The following is a 20,372-nucleotide window of genomic DNA, read 5'->3' as shown; positions in this document are numbered from 1 at the left end:
AAGAAGGTTGCAAACATCAGCTCTGAAGGACTAGGGCTCTCATGTAACAATTCAACAGCGTAGGGGTTTTGTTTTGTTTGCTACATTTGTAGATACCTGTTAAGATGTTCTCTCAAAGTTAGACCATATGCCTTGTTACATTAAGGTTTCTGAAAAGCATAGGAAGCAAAGGCTGATGGATGGCCCAAATCAGGGACTGGCTGAGTGACCAAAGCAGTGATTAAGAGGATGATAAGTTATGGGGTACAATCATCACATTCTCAGGGGACTTTTTGCAACACAGAGGTGTAAGTAATGGAGACTCAGAGGGAACCCAAAGAAACATTTTATTACAACACAAAGTAACTGGCACCTAGTAAGGCTGGCTTTTTGTGGGTTTTTTGTTTTGTTTTTTGGCTGAGCCTTATCCCTCCCCCCGAATTCTGAGAGATACACCTGCCCAAGCATCAAAGAGTATAAAGAGAGATTGAACCAAGGTCTTTTGCCTACTGAGATTCTTTTACTCCTCTGTGCAAGCAGCTAGGAACCCTGCTAGAAATCCAAACTTAGCGCTTGATCCTGGACTTTCAGGTCTGCCTTCCCAGAACCTGAAAACCGAATGTGAACATGAAGGTATATGTTGTTCCCTTAGTAATTATTTTACTGCAAATTTTAAAAGTTTTAAATGTGCTCTTGCTCCCTGCAAGACAGCTCCTGTCCTCACATTTGGAGACAAGGTCTAATAAAAACAAAGAGAAAACCATCCAACTTCTGAAAGATGCCTGTCCTGGTAAAACTTATGATTTTCAAAATGTGATCCATTTAATCTTCACAGAAAGCCTTGTTTAGGCCTATTCCACAAGCCCTAAGGGAAGAAATCAGGTTGGAAGGTTCAAGTTCTCTGAGCTACTTACTGTGGGCAGAAAAAGAGCTACCACCCAGGTTTCCTGAACTTTCCGTTTAAAAAAACTAGCTGGTGGGGCGCCTGGGTGGCTCAGTGGGTTGAGCCACTGCCTTCTGCTCAGGTCATGATCTCAGGGTCCTGCGATCGAGTCCCGCATCGGGCTCTCTGCTCAGCAGGGAGCCTGCTTCCCTCTCTCTCTCTCTGCCTGCCTCTCCGACTACTTGTGATTTCTCTCTGTCAAATAAATAAATAAAATCTTTAAAAAAAAAAAAAAAACTAGCTGGTCCGCAAAGCAGATGAAGACTGCTTTTTCTATTCTTCCTAAGCCACCGTTGGCTTGGCAACATTGTTGACATTAGCACCCTGCAAGGCACAGCCCAAGATTTGGGGGCCAGGTTCAAAAAGTGTTTTGTCTTGGGCGCCTGGGTGGCTCAGTGGGTTAAGCCGCTGCCTTCGGCTCAGGTCATGATCTCAGGGTCCTGGGATCGAGTCCCGCATCGGGCTCTCTGCTCAGCAGGGAGCCTGCTTCCCTCTCTCTCTCTGCCTGCCTCTCTGACTACTTGTGATCTCTCTCTGTCAAATAAATAAATAAAATCTTAAAAAAAAAAAAAAAGTGTTTTGTCTTGAATTAAACTGAGCCAAAGGAACACGAAGTATCTCCTGCTAGCCTTTTAGATTAGCCTAAGTCTTCCCTCAAGGTAAATGTGGCTGTTAAGACTGGGACAATACCCTTACGTAATCAGAAAACCTCAACCTTAAAAATCAACTTTATGAAAGGCTTTTCTGCACAGTCTCAGGAGATGATCAGGGGACTGATTAAAAAAAAATAAATAAAATGTACTATGGTAAAAATGGCTTCACTCTGGGGGACGCAGAAGAGATGACAGCTAAAAATCCAGACTCAGAAGCCCTGATTGCCAGATGTTCAAGTCATTGCTTTGGCCTCTGAGTGACCCTGGAAAGTTAGTTAATTTTTCCTGGTTTTCCCATCCGTAAAATGAGGGTAATAAGAGCAGTACTCAGAGCATACGGCAGTGGTAAGAACTGAAGTATTGAATGTATATAGTGCACTACAACGGTGTTCCATGGTGAGCACTATCACTACTCATTTAGTAAAAGTACCTGGTACATATGAATCTGAGGTTTGTTGGATGAATTAAACAAGTAAGCCCCTCCTATTTTCAAAGCACTATTTTAGGAGAAAACTGTGTCTAAGGAAACCAAGTATGAGACTGGACAAGGACTAAAACTTACCAGTCCAGCATGGGCAGAAAGAGCTTTGGAACCTCACATCTAATTCCAGTTCTACTTAACCTGTTCCAGCTTCTATACCTCATGGTCCTAAATCTCTGTGATTTGGAATTCTATCCTACAAGGTGATCCAAATTCAATCTCCCTCTTTGACAGGTGAAGGAAGTGACCTAGGAGGTATATTTTGGTGCCTTTAAAGATATCCTCCATTGTAAATAAATCAGCAGACATTCCAGTTTTCAGAATCAATCTTGTGAGTCTAAGTCAATCAGCGCACTAGGTTCCTAAAACTGTAAAGCCAGAAAACAGCTCGGCCCTATAACCTCAAAGGGTACAAGGATACTTCCAGAGATGCCTATGTTAAATATAAGCATTAAAATAGTCTCTTACAAGGAGGATTTCTCTGCTCTAAGAAACTATAAGGGATTTATCATCCAAAGCAATAATATAAAACAAGTGGTATAATGGTAACTTTTAAAACAGAGTACTGTGGGACGCCTGGGTGGCTCAGTAGGTTAAAGCCTCAGCCTTCAGCTCAGGTCATGATTCCAGGGTCCTGGGATCTCTGCTCCACAGGGAGCCTGCTTCCTCCTCTCTCTCTGCCTGCCTCTCTGCCTACTTGTGATCTGTCAAGTAAATAAAAATCTTAAAACAAAACAAAAGAAAGAGTACTGCTTCTTTCTGAAGCAATGTATACTTTCTAAAAGGCAGGGTTGGGGGGGGTGACTTAAGAAAAAGGGGTAGGGAAGAGGAGGAAATTACCTATAATCACATTAATTTGGTAGAGATCCAACACCAGAATTAAGGTAATATTGTCTCCTCAGCTGGGTAAGAAAGGCTAAATTTCATGTGCTTAAAATTGTACTGTATATAATTATCATTCCCACTTTATTTGATGGGCAGAAATCCAGAAGTCTCTCAACAGACTCTGCTGACAAGACACAGGGAACAGGAACTGGTAGAAATAAAAACTGGCATATCCTCTGTAAAGGACAGTTTACAGTTTGGCTAGTTGTACTAGCCAAAGTACAAACCCATTTACCCTTTGACACAAATAAGCTTCTGTGAATTGCTGCACACATACATGATTCACTGCAGTATTGGTCACAAAAGCAAAAGGTTGTAATAACCCAAATACCTATCAACAAGGGACCAGTTAGGTAAACTATGGAATCTAGAACAGTGAAAAACACATAGACAATGGCACGGGAACCATGCTGCTATGAAGGAGAATGAGGAACTCTCTATATACTGATATAGAAAGAGTGCTAGGACACAGGAATTGGATAAATTCATGTTCGAATCAGTATGCTTTCTATGTAAGAAATATATATATATATATATATATTCCTATTTGCTTTTTGTATTTTGTATTAAGAAAACACTAGAAAAATAAATAGTGATAGAAAAGTGATACAAGGATTACCTGTAAGACCAGAGTGGTGGTGGAAGTGTGGATACTCATTCTTGGGTCAGACCATCATGTTTCTTAGGGTGTTTTCGATTTTTGAATCATGTGACTTACCTATTAAAAATCATTCAAAAAATAAATGGAATCTAGGAAAATAAGTGGTTACCTTCTCTTCCCCACCTGTTCTAACTACTAAACCACTATGCAGTGGTTATCCATCAAGAAGTGATATTCACCATTCATAGGCCTGCCCCACCCTTTAGGTCACTGATGTTTCGAGAGAAAGTAGTTATCATAAAAATTCTTAACCTTGGGGCACCTGGGTGGCTCAGTGGGTTAAAGCCTCTGCTTTCGGCTCAGGTCATGGTCCCAGGGTCCTGGGATCGAGCCCCGCATCGGGCTCTCTGCTCAGCAGGGAGCCTGCTTCCCTTCCTCTCTCTGCCTGTCTCTCTGCCTACTTGTGATCTGTCAAATAAATAAATAAAATCTTTAAAAAAAAAAAATTCTTAACCTTCTTTGAAGTGTGAGGAGAGCTTGTGCTTTCATTAAGTCAGTCAGTGGTATGATAAATACGTATTTCTTTTTCCTTAGAAAAATACTGGGTAACTGGTAGATAGAAATGGTGGACTTTTCATATATAGGAACAAGACGGCACATTGTGTGATAAAGACGGTACAAAACTGAGGGTAGGCCAAAGCTATGTTTAAAAGCTGGCTGGAGAAGACACCATAATCGGAAATCTATTAATGTTCTATTTCCCATGTTCAAAAGGGATTACATTGATTTTCTTGTTTTGTTTTGTTTTTAAGGTTTATTTTGACAGAAAGACAGCGAGAGGGGAAACAAACAGGGGGAGTGGGAGAGGGAGAAGCAGGCTTCCCAATGCGGGCCTTGATCCCAGAACCCTGGGATCATGACCTGAACCGAAGGCAGACACTTAACAAGTGAGCTCCCCAGAGGCCCCAGGGTATTTTTCCCCCTCTCAATACTATGAAAAGAAGTATTTTCTAACTGTTGCAGTTTTCTCCAAGCTCCAAATCAATTCTAGCAGAACCCAGTAACACTGCAGTTATAAAGTGTTAAACATTAGTTTGGTAATAGGTATGTGTTTTCCACATTGTATACCAGAATAAACAATTTTCTGCAGTCTGGGAGAAATACTTTAATTTTTTTAAATGGTCTTCAAGTTATAAGCCTGTATGTTTTATAGCATTTCCTTCAAATAAAATCTAAGTTATTGTTTCATTCTGTAAAATGTCTGTGATCTCCCCTCTTAACTGTGTTAAAGTGATAAAATATAAATATTTGTACTTTTGGATTATTTCCAAGATGAAAAACATGCAAAATTAACATATTCACTAGGCCAAGTGGGTCTTTTCATCTACTCTGCTGTTTTACTATCATCCACATCTCTTGGCTGCTAAAACGGTGGTAGCCTGTTAGGAGAAATTATACTAGAAATCCTCTCTCATTTTACAGATGGGAAAACTACAGAGCCAGAGACAATTCAGCAACTCACCACACAAATCAGTTAATAACAAAGAAAGGAACCCATTTTCTCAGATGTCAATCCAGCACTCCTGTCAGAGCCAAACTACATTAGCATTTTAAACTTGACAAATTATTCTCCTACCCATCCTTTCCTCTTATAAATTCATGACCTGCAAGCCCCAATAAAGTGCAGTTAAAGTATATTTTTTTCCCCTCTGATTCCTGCTAGGAAATCTGCATTACCTAAGTTACCAGCTGCCTTGCAGTTTTAAAATAGAAATTACCTTACTGAAGAGAGGGCTTGTTAATGAAATGGAATAATGAATGACTACTGCGATTGCTCAGATTAAGAAACTTCCCACTGCAATCTATCTGGCATGTCAATGAATTGCTTCTGTTTCCCTAAGAACAGTCAAGAAGCAGCAATAATTACAAAAGCACCCATTTTTAGTAATAGCTGAGTTTTAAACAGAAATTGTGCAGAGGCTATTTACTAATCAACAGGAAACACCTGCAGCAGGCCACACATTGTAGAACTACAAGCTTAAGGAAGTTGGCAAGGCTAGTGTTTGCATTATTTTCTTTTCAATCATCTTCACAGGCATATACATTGTTGAGGGCACAACAGTTAAAAGTTTGTAAAAGAACAAAATTTTTCCATCACTCCATATGGTGGTTTCCCCATGATGGCATTTTTGAAGTATTTGGCCAAGTGGATGTTACTTTATAATGCTGGCTACAGTAAATTCAGACTTCCACTCCAGCTGCCATCTACCAGGTGAGGAGGCTAGAATTATCAAATCAACAGGATTTCAGTGTAACTGGATCCTGTATGTCTAGAACTACACAAAGCAGTTAGTTCCTCAGTCAAAACAATGAATACTAAAGTAGCCACAGTCCAACACATAGAGAATTTTGTTCCTTTGACTGAATCAAAGGAACCAATTTTAGAAGTCTCAATTTTTGAAAGCAGTTAAAAGCTTAAAATCAAGGATAAAACTAACCTTCTATCCTTCTATACTTCCCACTCCTTCCCCACACATCACATTCACTTTGGGGCGCCTGGGTGGCTCAGTTTTTAAGCAACTACCTTACGCTCATGATCCCGAGTCCCAGGTATTCAGTCGCAAATAGGGCTCCCTGCTCAGCAGGAAGTCTGCTTCTCCCTCTGACCCTCCTTCTCATGCTCACGCACCCGCTCTCTCTCCCCGCCCTCTCAAATAAATAAAATCTTTTTAAAAAAATCCCTTTGGTAGGAGGGTGACGAGAAGAGGACCAAGTTAACTGCTGACGAAAATGTCTCCACCAATTCCATACAAGAAATGAAACCAGATATCCTAAGGACTTCTGTCCAGACATGCTAAATCACATCCAACTGGCCAACAAGGTTTAGCTGTAAAGAGTAACAGTATGGCTATAGAGAAGAGCCAAGCTAACTTTTCTTGAGTAAAACTACCTAAGATCATTTCTGCAATAGCTTTGATGAGATAAATGTTCACTTCTATAATGCAAAACATATACCACACTAGGGAAGTAGGCCAAATGGCTTTACCTTAAAAATATGCTTCTGGGGGGCACCTGGGTGGCTCAGTGGGTTAAAGCCTCTGCCTTTGGCTCAGGTCATGATCTCAGGGTCCTGGGATGGAGCCCCTCATCGGGCTCTCTGCTCGGCGGGGAGCCTGCTTCTCCCCCTTCTCTGCCTGCCTCTCTGCCTACTTGTGATCTCTGTCAAATAAATAAATAAAATCTTTAAAAAATATATATGTTTCTGTGGGACAACCACCATTTTGATATTTAACATCTTTTCATTCTGGAAGAGAAGTAGGCCTGCCTTGCAATTTCAGTTTATTAGATTTTTATTATAACTTTTGAAACAAATAAATTATAAAATGTCTAAACAACTAGCTCTTGCCACTTCCAGAAGTCCTAAGTTTGGTGTATCAGGATGGTTTACAAGTAACAGCATCTCCTCCACCATGTCCGCCCAAAAAAATCGCACTATCAACCCTGTGGTTACTTTAAAAGTTTATTTCTATTTTAACTAACTTGCAGACTCAATTCTTTTGAGAAATGAATGGATTTCTTTCTAGCACACTGTCTATGGCACTTGCTCATCGTAACTTTCTTCCCAACCCCTTCCAAAAAAATCAGCACCTTCCATTACGATGCACATTTTAAGTTAAAACTGTCAATACAACCCTCAAAATGCAAGTTTATTGAATAAAGCTGAGAAGAGCAGTAAACAGACAAAAAAATGCATCACCTAAATAAAAAAATTCACGTATTTACAAAGTTCAGTAACTGTTAAGTTTTCACATGCAGAAGTTAATGCACAGGAAAATGTTGGTAGTAGAGTTTGGATGTCTTGAAATGCTGAAAGCAATGAACAGACACATAAACATTAAGTTTTAGCTATAGGTCAATTAACGAACCTATGCGGTCCCCACACAGTCACTCACTTTAGTTCCAATTCCTCCTTTCAGGCACAAGCAAATTGCCACATTCTTTGTAATGGTTCACAGTAACCATTAACGGTGTTGAGCTACAGTAGCAAGTTTAAATATCCCTTCATTTACAGAACCATCCATCCCATCAGGGAAGTATGCAACACGCTTCAAAGAATAAGAACAGCATTTTAAAAGCTGAGATTCTACTCATAAAAATGTGAATGGAGAAAAACAAGTAGTATCTGTGCAACACAGTGCAGTATTTTGTACAGAATATTGTTAAGGCCATGGCAGTCTATAAATTAAAACTGGTATTCATTAAAACAACTGTTGACTGCACTTTTGAGTGCTCAACATCTATGGAAATGCACTGTCTACATGAGTGCTGCTTAACAAAAGAAACAAAATCACACACAGTGTGAGGCAACACATAAGCGGGTGTAGCATAAAGTTTTATCTACTACAGTGGTTTATGTGAATAACAATTTACAAGTGAACCAGTATTAATGTGTCCCTTTATGTATATGGACATCACTAAACTACAAAACATGTTCATTTTAAGTTTTTATACATCTCCGTATAGTAGAAGCAAACAATACACAGCATCAGTTCCTCAGTTCTCTGTGTGACTGATTATTAAACAACCTGTAGACGTTGTGCATGATTACATTAGAGAGAGCAGGCAGGTCTAGAGTTGTCACAATAATCAAGATGTCTAATGGCACCAGACAAAAGAGTGCCAAACCTTACCTCAATAAGAGAGAAAAATAAGAATTTTTACTTGTTTCTAAGTATCTATTGTGCTGAAAGTCTATGACTGGATATAAAAAGTCAAGAGTTAGAGTGTCATGCAGCAGCACTGATTTAATGACTAGAGATAGAAAGAACAAACAGGTGTTTGTTAACAAAGTCGGACATTCTTAACACATTTTATTACATTGGCTGGAATGCTCTAAATCCATGAAAGCCTTTGAGAAAATCTTCAATTCCCAACCCTTTAAAAAAGTGTGTTGAGCCCCCCCGCAACCCCGAATAAGAGAAAAAGAAAAAGAAGAAAAAATAGAGAAGTAATGATCTGGACAGATATACAACAGCATGCCTTAGTTCCTCTCATATCCCCAACTGCTATCTGTGAAGAATTCTCAGAAAGCAGATGTTTTAAAAGTTCATATATGATCTCACCAGTGTAAAAAACCATAACAACACTGATCTGGTGCCTCAGCTCACTCTTTGCAGACCATTTTTTTAAATTCCTAAGGTGTAATTATACATTTCACATGCATTTGTGAGATATGTAAACATTATGTTTATATCCCACATGAGTCAAGCTAAAGGTTTTCTAAATACTGTGTGGCACTAGAAACTTCATGCTGTATCAAGTCAGTAACAGTATTAAGCAAATGAATTCTACAATGAAATATCATAGACATTTACTGAAAACCAATATAAAAATCTGGCCCAGAAAGACCAGAACAGAAATATGCAATTTTCTTGATTTAAGATGGTCAAGTGTTTTTGTTTTAGTTCCCAAAAAAAAAAAAAAAAAAAAGGCTCTACACACTGTTTAAGACAAGTATGTATGAGAAGCTTTTCTGTGTGTGCTGACTTTATCATGACAACTCTAGCTGATTCTTTATGAAGGATTAGGGATACACATCTTCAGCAGTGCACAAGAGAAATAAACTCTGAAAAAGGCAATTTCTTGGGTTTAGGAAGGACCGTATTCTGGGAAGTACTTCAGAGGAACGGACAGTAATTCTAGGATTATAGCCAGGAAGGACTGGAAGACTTCAGGAGATGCTTCAGCTTCTTCTAGATTTTGAATGTTGAATAAGCCACTGAAGTGTGATATCTAAAGATGGAGGGGAAAAAAATTGAAGGTGTTAAGATCAAAGTTAAGACACTAAACATGAGAGACAGTATTTAAAATGCAGCTAATTCAAAGTACATGCTGGCCCTGTCCTGCTTTTTCATCTATACTATTCTCTATTACCTAAACTTCAAGAGGACATTCTAAGGAATTATGAGAGACTCAGCAGTCTCTGATTTAAAAGTTAAATTATGCTCAGGACAGCCTGTGCCATCTTTTATTCATTCAAAAATTTACTGACTGCCTGTTAAGGTAGTACTGTATATGAAGTGCCAGGAATGCAAAGATATGGGAGAAGCCCTCTCTCCCCTCAAGGAGCTTTAAGTATCAAAGTTGGTAAACATAGACAAACTCATTTGGGACTGGGAGGAGGACTGCCCCACAGAATTCCAGGCAAAGGAAACAATAAAAGCAAAAGAATAAATAAAAGCGTGAACAGGGTAGAGATCTAGATGGATTATATGTGATAAGATGTGGATGAAGCATAGTACAGGGGAAGAGGCTGCCACTCAACACTAAGGCTACCGCAGGGGTCTCAACTTTACCTTTTTAACCTTTTGGACTGGGTAATTCTTCGCTGGGATGGGAAGAAGGCCTTCCCAGTGCATGGCAGACTATTTTGCAGCATCCATGACCTCTACCTCTAGATGCCATTATCTACCTCCCTACACACCTGCAATTGTGACAATCAATAATATCTCCAGGGATTGCCAAATGTCCCCTGAGGAGCAAAAATGTCTTCTGTCCTCAACTGAGAACCACGGGCTAGAGGGAGCTAGATAACCTTGTATACCACTCTAAGATGCTACCAAGTTTGGATTTTATTCTCAAGTCAACTGGAAATTACTGGGGAATTTTAAGCAAGGAAATTATATTTGCTTATTTTAGAATGATCAATGGCAAAAGAGGACCACTTGGAGTTGTCAGTATAGACAGTGACTATCACAACAGGAGTAGTGACAAAAACCGCCTGAAGCAAACAAGTGTTGTAGGAATGGAAGAAGGAAAATGTGGAGCTGACCAACATACAAACAGAGAAAGAATCTTCCAGCCTCAGTGAGTTGTGTTTGTCATAAAGCTTTTGACAAACACAGTGGTTAAAGAACAGACTTGAGAAAAATAAAAGATAAGTTAGCAACAGAGCACATCAGATTTCACGTGTAGAAGGTAACAGGCATGGAGATGTCCAGCAGATAGTTTTACTGATCTCTGGTAAGAGGTGTCCAGAGGTGGCAGCTGCAGCTATCACAGCTAAGATTAGTCCCCCCAAAAAAGCACTTAGACTGACAAGAGAAGGCAGCTAAGTCAAAACAGTGAGTTACTGTCCTTGAATTCTTTAAAAATATGTCATCCATAAAAAGGGTATGTGAGAATCTATCAGATGCAGCACTCAATTCTCCAAACCTGAAAGATGAATGCAAATTCAGTTTCCAAGCTAATAACATGTTATAGAAACTGTAAGCCACACACATGTAAAGAATACCCTAGAGCTAAGATCTGAACAAATGCAACCTGTTCAGAGCTGTGGAAACAATGATTTAACCTGATTACTGAACCAGATCATGTGCACTTTAAAAGGAGGACTGCAGTATGTAGTCAAGAGCAAGGCCACATTCATTAGAATTGAATGGGGAGAAAAGTAAATCTGACAGTGGAATGCCTAGGTTTAAATATTTAAGAAAGTCACTTAAAACAAAGCTTGTGGACATCAGTCGAAATTATATCCTAAAGACAAATGGATCCTTAAGACTAGATTAAAAAAGCAGAAAATAAAGACAATACTTAGGGTGCCGGGTGGCTCAGTTGGTTAAGCAACTACTTTCCGTTCAGGTCATGATCCCGAAGTCCCATAATCGAGTCCCACATGGGGTTCCTTGCTCAGCAGAGAGTCTGCTTCTGCCTTTGACCCTCCCCCCTTCTCATGCTCTCTAATAAACAAACATAATTTAAAAAAAAAAAAAAAGAACAACAAAAGAAAGATGATACTCAGATGAAGGAGTCATCTTTGCAAAGATCATGTTCACAGAAGTAATCTGTTCTGTGTTTAAGGACACATTACTGAAGTATTTCATACACCACCCTGGGAAGCTGGAAGGAGAATATACCACCTGTGCCACCTGTGTGCACTGAGATACTTCGGGAAAAATTTAGTAAATTCATAAATTTGGTTCTGAAATACGTTGTAAAAGGTGAAAATAGGGAGGATGTTCAGATTTGACTATCCAAAAAGTCTAATCTACTTAGCCGTTATATTTCTTGCTCCAAATAAAACAGGCATTCTGATTTACAATCTACTTGTTCTGAATCCAGTAAGAGTGGATCCATTTCCTTGGGCTCAGATACTACTAAGTGAAGCAGGAGTTCTACAATCACAAACTGGTGACTATGGAGCTTTATGACAGACTATGAAGTCAGCCTCAAATAACAAAAGTAGTTCTCACCAACTCTCTTTGATTTACTTCCTAAATAAGCTCACAAGATTTTTTCAGGAAAGTATACGGCTGGTTTGTCAAGGTACTAAAACAAAGGACTTTTTTTTCTCTTTTCAATAACTTTTTCCCCCTATTTTATGAAATACGAGAGAGTATAAAGGAGTAAAATGGATTTACAGAATAGCACAACGCCCTAAGATTATGGTTAGCGTATGCAGAACAGGGTTTTTCAACCTCACCAATACTGACCTTTTATACTGGACAATTAGCTGTGGGGACTGTAGCATCTTTAGAACATCCCTGGTCTCTACCCACTAAGTACCAGCATCACACTTTCGTTTATGACAACCAAGTGTCTCCAAACACTGCCAAATGTATCCTGGGGGAAAATCCTTCAGTGAGAACCAGTGTATATAAGTAAATGCTCTCTTAGGGACACAACTTAAAACTTAACAAGAATTCCTCCTAACACGTAAGGAGGGGGAAGATTTTTTTTTTTTTTTTAATAATAACTCTAAGTAAACCCTAAGTGCTTGAAGAGTCTTTTCTCAAATTAACTAAATGCTCACAATATAGCAAGTCCCTTATTCTTATTCCCATTTAATAGAGGACAGCTTGTGTCCATCAGCAAAGTATTAGGTTCAGATTCCTTTGGGGTGCTCTTTAAAGGAAGCCCATGGGTACCTGGCTGGTTCAGTGGGCAGAGCATGTGACTCCTGATCTCAGGAGTCACCCACCCACACTGGGTGTACAGCTACTTAAAAATAAAATCATAAAAAAAAAGTAAAAATAAAAAATAAAGGAAGCCCAGAATTAGCCAGAAAACTATCAATACTTTGAGCTTATCAGAGCATGTCTGAGGAGGGGTGAGGGAAGAGTTGATAAGACTAGAACTGAGTGGGGAAAAAGTTAACTATGATGAGAACCAATACATACTGAATGAGGTTAAAGGGAAAAAAATAACAATACGTTCTTCTAAACATATGTGTTGGTACTACGTATTACATTCTACTCCAATACAAGATATTGCTGGGTTTTTTTTTTTTTAATTGGAAGTGTGACTATGGTAGAATGGTCAGAGACACCATATTTTTGACTTTGAAGTTGGAGGAAGGAGCCATGAGCCAAGAATGCAGGCAGTATCTAAAAGCTGGAAAAGACAAGGAAATGGAGTCTCTCCTAGAGTCTCCAAAAAGAACACAACCTGTCATTTCAGTCCTTGATTTCTAGTTCTGTGAGAACTATGACAGGCTTCTAACTGACAGTAGCAATAGAAAACTAATACACCCACATGACATCCACCATATGTCAAATGCTGCCATGCATTTTCACACTCCCTCTCAGTAAAGAATTTTTAAATTGCTGCCATTATCACCATTTTATGGATGAGTAAAGACTGGGGATCAGGGAGGTTAAGTGCTTTATCCAAAACCAGTCAGAAAGTAACTTAGGACCAAGTGTTCTGGCCTGAGGCTGCAGGACTCCAAAGCCCATGCTGTTTGTTAAGCCAATTATGTGGCAATGATGGACAGCCTCATTTTTCTGTAGTGGCCCACAAAGCAATTTTTTTCACTAGTGACTACCAAACTGGGAGAGGTAAAGATGCCATGAAAATCTCTAGGCTCCTACCCAGCTGCTTCAAGGTACATGCATTAAACTCTCCTCTCACACTTTGGTTGAACCTGTCATACCAGACAAGAACTGTGTGACTTAGCCTTAGTAGCTTTTTGTCACGAAGGTACACTTTCCTGTGAGGATATTTTATTGCACCGTTATAGGTCTTTTCACTCAAATAGCTAAGAGGTTGAATAGCCATTCATCTTGTCAAATCTTTCATCTTTCCTCTTTACCTTTTGATCCTTCTCACCCATTCCAATCCACGTTTATTAAATAACCTCTCACAAATCAGTTAAGAAACTGAAGTTCAACCAGATACTTGAATTCTTTAAGGATCCTGTATTGGACTGAATACTGTTCCCCTAAAAATTCACACTTACCTAGAACCTCAGAATTTATTCAAAAATTGTCTTTACAGATACATGAGATCATACTGAATGAAGGTAGGCCTTAATCCAATGGTATCTATCTTTGTAAGAAGAGGAAATACACACACAGACATGCACAAAGAAGAAGGCTATATGAAGCCAGAGGCAGAAAATGGAGGAACGCATCAATGTATCAAAGAATGTTAAAGGCAGCCGGCAACCACAAGCTAAGAAAAGCAAGGAAGGGCATTCTCCAACAGCCTTCATGGCCCTGCTGACACCTTGATTTTGGACACCTAACCAACCTCAACTTGAGAAAATAAATTTCTGCTGTTTTAAACCACCCAGTTTGTGGTACTTTGCTATGATAGTTCTAGGAAATTAATACAGACATTAAATACATAAAGAGTACTTTTGGCTTATATTTCCAACTGAGTACTAACATTACAGTAATATACTGGTTCAATAAATGAACAATTGTTTTAGTGCCTACGGACCAATTTTTATAGTCTTATTTCAAAAACATTTTGTTACAAAGCATAGCTGGATACTAACTCTGCCAAAATTAATACAATAAATTGATAACACATAATGTTTAACTTCATGTCTATTTCATTTACTTCTTTAAATAGCATAGGGCACATTCAGGATGTTGTATTTGCTGTCAAAAGATATAATGTCTATTGCTTTTCCTTAGGTAAAAACAACAGTCCTCTATAAAAGAAGTCACTTAAACAGAACTGGGAATAATAAAGAGTAAGGAGCATTAAGACATCCCTTCCCGTGATAGTCATTTCTTTCACAGTCATTTCTTACCTATATTATCCTTTTCTTTGCAAGAAATTGAATAGCAGCAAATTTCTCTATCCTGAATAGCAGACAGGTTCCTATAAGAAGCAGAATTAAGACAATAAGTCTGTACTTAAAATAACTATCATACCTATCATTCTTTGTTCAATTTTCTTATCTTTTTATACTGAAGAAATTATTTTACTACTATGAAAATTTTAGAAATTCACTTGTCTGGTAGGCCAAATTTACCATGTTTGCCCAAACACATGGCTGTAACTACTAAATAACAGGAGGGCCTGGCTGGCTCAGAAGAGCATATGAATGACTCTTGATCTCAGGGTTTTAAGTTCAAGCTCCATGTTGTATGTAGAGATTACTTAAAAATAAAATCTTTAAAAAATACTAATAATATAATGATGCTAAACAAAGTATTAGGCAAAACAGTGTAATTTAGAACGCTTTTTTTTTTAAAAAAACACCATCATTCATTCTTAAAACATACATTTTTTCAATTAGCTGTTTCTCATCCAAGGCATTAGGAAGATCTCTCTTGTTTCCAAGTACTAGCACCTTTAAAAAGAAAAGATATTAACAATAAACTTTTATGTAAGAAAAGGTCACAGGAACATATGATAGTCATATCTGTAGACATTAAAATTGGAACGCTACCATAATATTGAGGCATATTTGTTTAACTGGTGGCCTATCTCACTTACTTAGTCATTTAAATTAGTATTCATTTCAACTTCTACTGCATCAATGCCCCGAATTCAATACATGGCTGCCAACTTCTACTAAAATGTTACAATTCTATGGTATGAATTCTCCAATTTCTACATAAATCTCTACATAATGTGAATATGATCTTAACACAACAAAGAATGGGGGAACAATTTTTTAACCATTTTTGTTAGCCATCAATCATACGAACACATAAGTATGCTTAAAATTCCCAATCCATCCTACAGAATATCATTTATAAATATTCTAAGACAATGGTTAAGTCTGGAAATTAGGATAAATATAGCAGTCATAAGCTCTATGAAGAAATGGTATCATCTGGTTGCTAGATGAGCTTTGAAAAGAAAGGAAAGCAGAGAGGCTTCCCAACCACCACTCTGTCTCAGATAAGTCCTTTCTGCCTTAGAGAAGAAAAAGAATTTGAGTACATATAACATATTTGAGAATATCCATACTCTAAATCAGTGTTCTCTAAGAACATGTAATCTTTGACCCATCCCAACAATATACATGCCATGTCTACCTTACCATAACTATTTCTTTCACTTAATACACCCCTATCCCCACCCTACTCCATACACTTTGACCATTTCTACTCATAGGACCAAGATACTTACTCTGCACAAAGGACCAAGAGACAAAGACAAAGGCAGAGAGAGCTGGGGAAACTGGGAGCTCACAGGACAATGTTAAACTACAGCCTGTCTCCCCTTCCCCAACTTTCACCCCTCTCCATACTCTTATTTAAGTCACGCCAGGTTCTCAGGCTAGACCTGACTGAATTTCTAAAAATAATATCATGGCCATTTGTGATCAGCTGTCAGTTTCGGGGTTACCTGGCATTTTGGCCCTCTTACTACATTTAAGAACTCTCCTCCTACCTTATGAACCTGCCTCCTGATAAAGCTACTTGCTTCTATGGATAATTTTTCCACCAGTTCTTCTGCTAGAGCATGGATGCATAATCTAGGATGAACCAAACCTTTCCATGAAGAGGCAGAGATGCAAGAAAGCAGGATAGAGAACCATTCCGATAGGGAAAGGGAAACAGCTAAATGACTTTCCAATCAGAACAATTGTGTCTAGTGTTCAGAAACTGCATGTGGTCAACAGACTTACTCTGTGGTGTGAGTTTGGATGTGATTCTAGCAGCTGGTTACTTCCTTGTTCCAGCTTATTTCCTGAACCTGCTTATGTGTAGCCTTCTCAGAGACTCTGTGAGCTACCCAATATCCCTTCAATGAATTCCTTTCCACATAAGTCAGCTTTTTACTGCTTGCAACTAAGAAGGCTTATGGTGACCTTAAGGGAAGACTGATTTTTACTTCTGGTAGGTATACAGAACTAAGTTTTAACACTTAAAAAATAGAATAGGCTTTGAAGTCAGGTAGACATGGATTCGAAACCTGTTGCATAACAGGTAATGTTGCCATGTAACTGTGAAGAACACCTGTTCTAAAGGAGGGATAACCACAAACTTCATTATGTTGTTAGGATGACCTGAGATAATATACCTCAAGTATTTGACGTTCATGAACTTGTCATGAGGCTAACGCATGGTCCTTTGCCAACATTCTTCAGCTCAACAAATGGCACCACCTTCCATCTAACTTCATGAACCAGAAACAACTATCTCTTCTTCCAATCCATTATAACGTCGGGTAGACAGCATTCCTAAATATCCCTAAAATCTGTATCCTTCTCATCATCTTGTCTACTACCACCCTAACCCATGGTACTGTAATTTGCCAAGACAACTTCCAACAGCTTCCCAAAACTACCCTCCTTATAGTCCCCCTTGCCACTTTAACCCATTCTTAAAATGAAATCACAATGACTCAAGTAATAAATCTGACATTTAAAATACTACAACAGTGAGTGCCTGGGTGGCTCGGTCGGCCGGTCAGTGGAGCAGTTGAGCGTCTGATTCCTGATATTTGGCTCAGGGTCATGGGGTCGGACACCCTCCCACCAGCTCTGTACTCAGGGAAGTCTACTTCTCCTTTCCCCTCTGCTCCTCCCCCTTCCCCCACCCACACATGCTCTCTTAATAAATTAAATCTTAAAAAAAAAAAAAAAAAGGAAAAGAAAAAAGAAACACTTCAGAAAAAAGCTTTAAAACTAGCAACAGTTTCCCACATAGTCCAGCCCAGCCTCCCTTTAGTACCCTAGCTGCCACATGGCTTACCACACTCTCCCCACCCTCTCACTCTGCTTTTGCTCTAGGGAGACTGGCCTCTTCTCAGTGCCTTGCTTCCTCCTACCAAAAGGCTTTGGCTACAACTCTCTTTTCCTCACATGTCTACATATCCTCACCATTCAGCTCAAGCATCGATTCCTCAGAGAATCCTTCTTTCTTCCCCCAATCTAGATCAAATATCCCCTCTAAATTATAATTCTCAAGGCCCCAGGTACCTCTCCCTCATAGCACTTATCAGAGCTGTATTATTCAATTGACTTCATGGCATCTACCTTTCCTACTAAACTATAAGCTCCATGATGGCAGGAAGCATGCTTCTGTACACTTCTGTTCATCACTATATCCCCAGGACTGAGCACTGCTCCTATTGTACATAGTTTAATAACTAGCTGGTTAAGAAATTAATAAAAAGCACAGTACCCAGTATATGGCTAATATTCAGTTAAAAAGTCTTTTAAGATCTTAAGACATTTAACATAATAAATCATAATTTTAAAAATAATAACTTATAATCATATAAAATAACAAGAACCCCATACTTACTGGAATTCCTTGTAACTGTGGCTTATCTAGAAGATTATGTAGTTCATTTCGAGAGGCTTCTATCTTTTCACGATCAGCAGCATCTATCATATAACTTAAAAGAAAAAGTGACTTCAGTATCTCTTGTCTCCAAATTCTCTGATGGTCACAATTAGGGATGAAGATTTTTAATTTTCAAATTTACACTACTAAGGGGCACCTGGCTGGCTCAGTCAGAATAGCATGCGACTTTTGATATTGGGATTGTGAGTTTGGGCCCCATATAGGGTGTAGAGATTACTTAAATAAATAAATAAACAAACAAACTTACTTTAAAAAAAGATTTACATCACTGAAATTGTTAATAATAAAGACCCAGATAAAGAAAAGCTCAGTACTCAAAAATACTTTTAAACAGGGGCGCCTGGTTGGCTCAGTGGGTTAAAGCCTCTGCCTTCAGCTCAGGTCATGATCCCAGGGTCCTGGGATCGAGTCCTGCATCGGGCTATCTGCTCAGCGGGGAGCCTGCTTCCTCCCTCTCTCTCTGCCTGCATCTCTACTTGTGATCTCTGTCTGTGAAATAAATAAATAAATAATCTTAAAAAAAAAAACTTTTAAACAGACTATATTTAGATGTTAATATATGACAGTAAAACATTTATAACCCTTAGTTCTTAGCAGCATAAACAAAAAAACCCTAAAACTCTCATTTATGATTAAATTTGTTAAAGTTTTGTATTAATGGGATTACACTAATAAAGACTATTACTGCATGAAATAAAAATTGAGTCTTTGCAAGTATTAAAAACAAGTTTTTTCCCGGAAACCTAAATTGACCTTTTTTAAGAAGCGCTTACACAATGGCATTGACTCCTCTGCAGTACCGTTCCCACATGCTTCGGAATCGGGGCTGTCCTCCTATGTCCCAAATCTTTAAATCAAGAGAGAATTTTTAATAAAGATATTTTAAGTAATACTTTGAAAGAAAAAGTAGCAGGAGAATAAAATCAGGCAGATACGCCCATTTCCACAATGTCAGAGCCAAATTACTCCTGAAAAACTTAAGCTGAAACAAGTTCTTAATCTAGAAGCTCTTGGGTCCACCTCTAAATTTGAAGCTCATATTTCATATGTTTACACGGGATCTAATAAGTTCTACTAAAGAAAATTTTGTGCAATACCTTCTTTGCTTGCTAACCAATAAATTTCTGTATTGAAAATATATCTTTAAGAGAACACTTTCAGCATGTACCGAACCAGGCATCATCCACAATCTATTAAGATTTAATTGTTTGACTGGGTATGCATTAATGCCTAATCATTTACAAATTTACTGTATCTATACGAAAGCTACTACCCACAATAATTCCATAGTTCTGCCTACTCTGTAGGTATTATTCTGGACACTGAGCTACCTAAACGTCTTAAGTCATGGTATTTGTCTTCAAGAGGCTTCCACTTTAGGGACAGACACCTGTAATATGCATAAAAAAAACCTATACATGAAAAATGAGAAGCTTCATTAGATGAGCTCCAGAAAGAATTTAGTAAGCAGCTTCTGTGAGCCATAGGAATTAGGTGAAAGGACTGTAGAGGCTCAGACAGTTACAAGTAGACTCCCATGAACTATAGAACACACCCAAAAAAACTAAAATATATTCCCTGATAAACAATCCAACAGTCCAGGATTTAATTAAACCTGTCAAACTCATTCTCAAAACAATATTATGTTTACCTAGTTAGCTTTCTTATTTCAGTTTTAATTTCAGCACTTAATAGCAAAGAAAGAGAAAGCTGGGTTACCATATATGTACCACAAATATAATATTAAATTACCAGTATTATAAATAAATTATCTTTCAATATAAAATACTGTCCATGAAATAATATAATACCAATACAAATGTAATTCCAAATACAGGATCTCAAACATGGGATTTTTATTTCTTAGGAACATCTACATCCCAAATATAATTCTGCCAAGCCATATGTTAAGTTTTTTTATGGCACTTAACATTTCAACGTACACATTCTGATATATGAAAGAAAAAAACAACTGATTTACATTTGTTTGGAATGTACCCATTCATGAGTTAAGAATTACGAATAAGCATGTAAAAAACAAAGGAAGAGAAAAATCTGTAGCTGTGTATGCTGACAATTTAAATCAAGTATGGCAAGAAGGTCACGTACCTTTATTGTGACGTTACCTTTAGTTACTTTCCTCATGTTAAAGCCCACTGTGGGTATCATATCTTCACTGAATTGACCTGACTGAACAAAAGAAAACATCTGAAGTTAATCAACATTTATTAAGACATATAACATGGCATAAGCTTCAGGAATC

The 20,372-nt window shown here is 38.2% G+C and overlaps 1 protein-coding gene across 1 annotated transcript in view; it reads right to left on the bottom strand.

Moving 5' to 3' along the window:
* Positions 1–8,977: 8,977 nt before the first annotated feature.
* The window catches only part of ARL8B (ADP ribosylation factor like GTPase 8B), a 50,403-nt gene continuing 39,008 nt past the window's right edge, over positions 8,978–20,372 (bottom strand). The window contains 6 exon segments of the mRNA XM_032325873.1: positions 8,978–9,335; positions 14,587–14,657; positions 15,065–15,132; positions 18,047–18,140; positions 18,883–18,956; positions 20,219–20,299. Of these exon segments, the coding sequence (XP_032181764.1) occupies positions 9,286–9,335; positions 14,587–14,657; positions 15,065–15,132; positions 18,047–18,140; positions 18,883–18,956; positions 20,219–20,299 (438 nt within the window). The 3' untranslated portion in view covers positions 8,978–9,285.

Source organism: Mustela erminea, chromosome 1 (genome assembly GCF_009829155.1).
Source record: "Mustela erminea isolate mMusErm1 chromosome 1, mMusErm1.Pri, whole genome shotgun sequence".
In the NCBI taxonomy this organism is placed as follows: Eukaryota; Metazoa; Chordata; class Mammalia; order Carnivora; family Mustelidae; genus Mustela; species Mustela erminea.
Note: the sequence above shows the minus strand (reverse complement) of the source record. Positions and strands in the feature narration are given on the sequence as shown.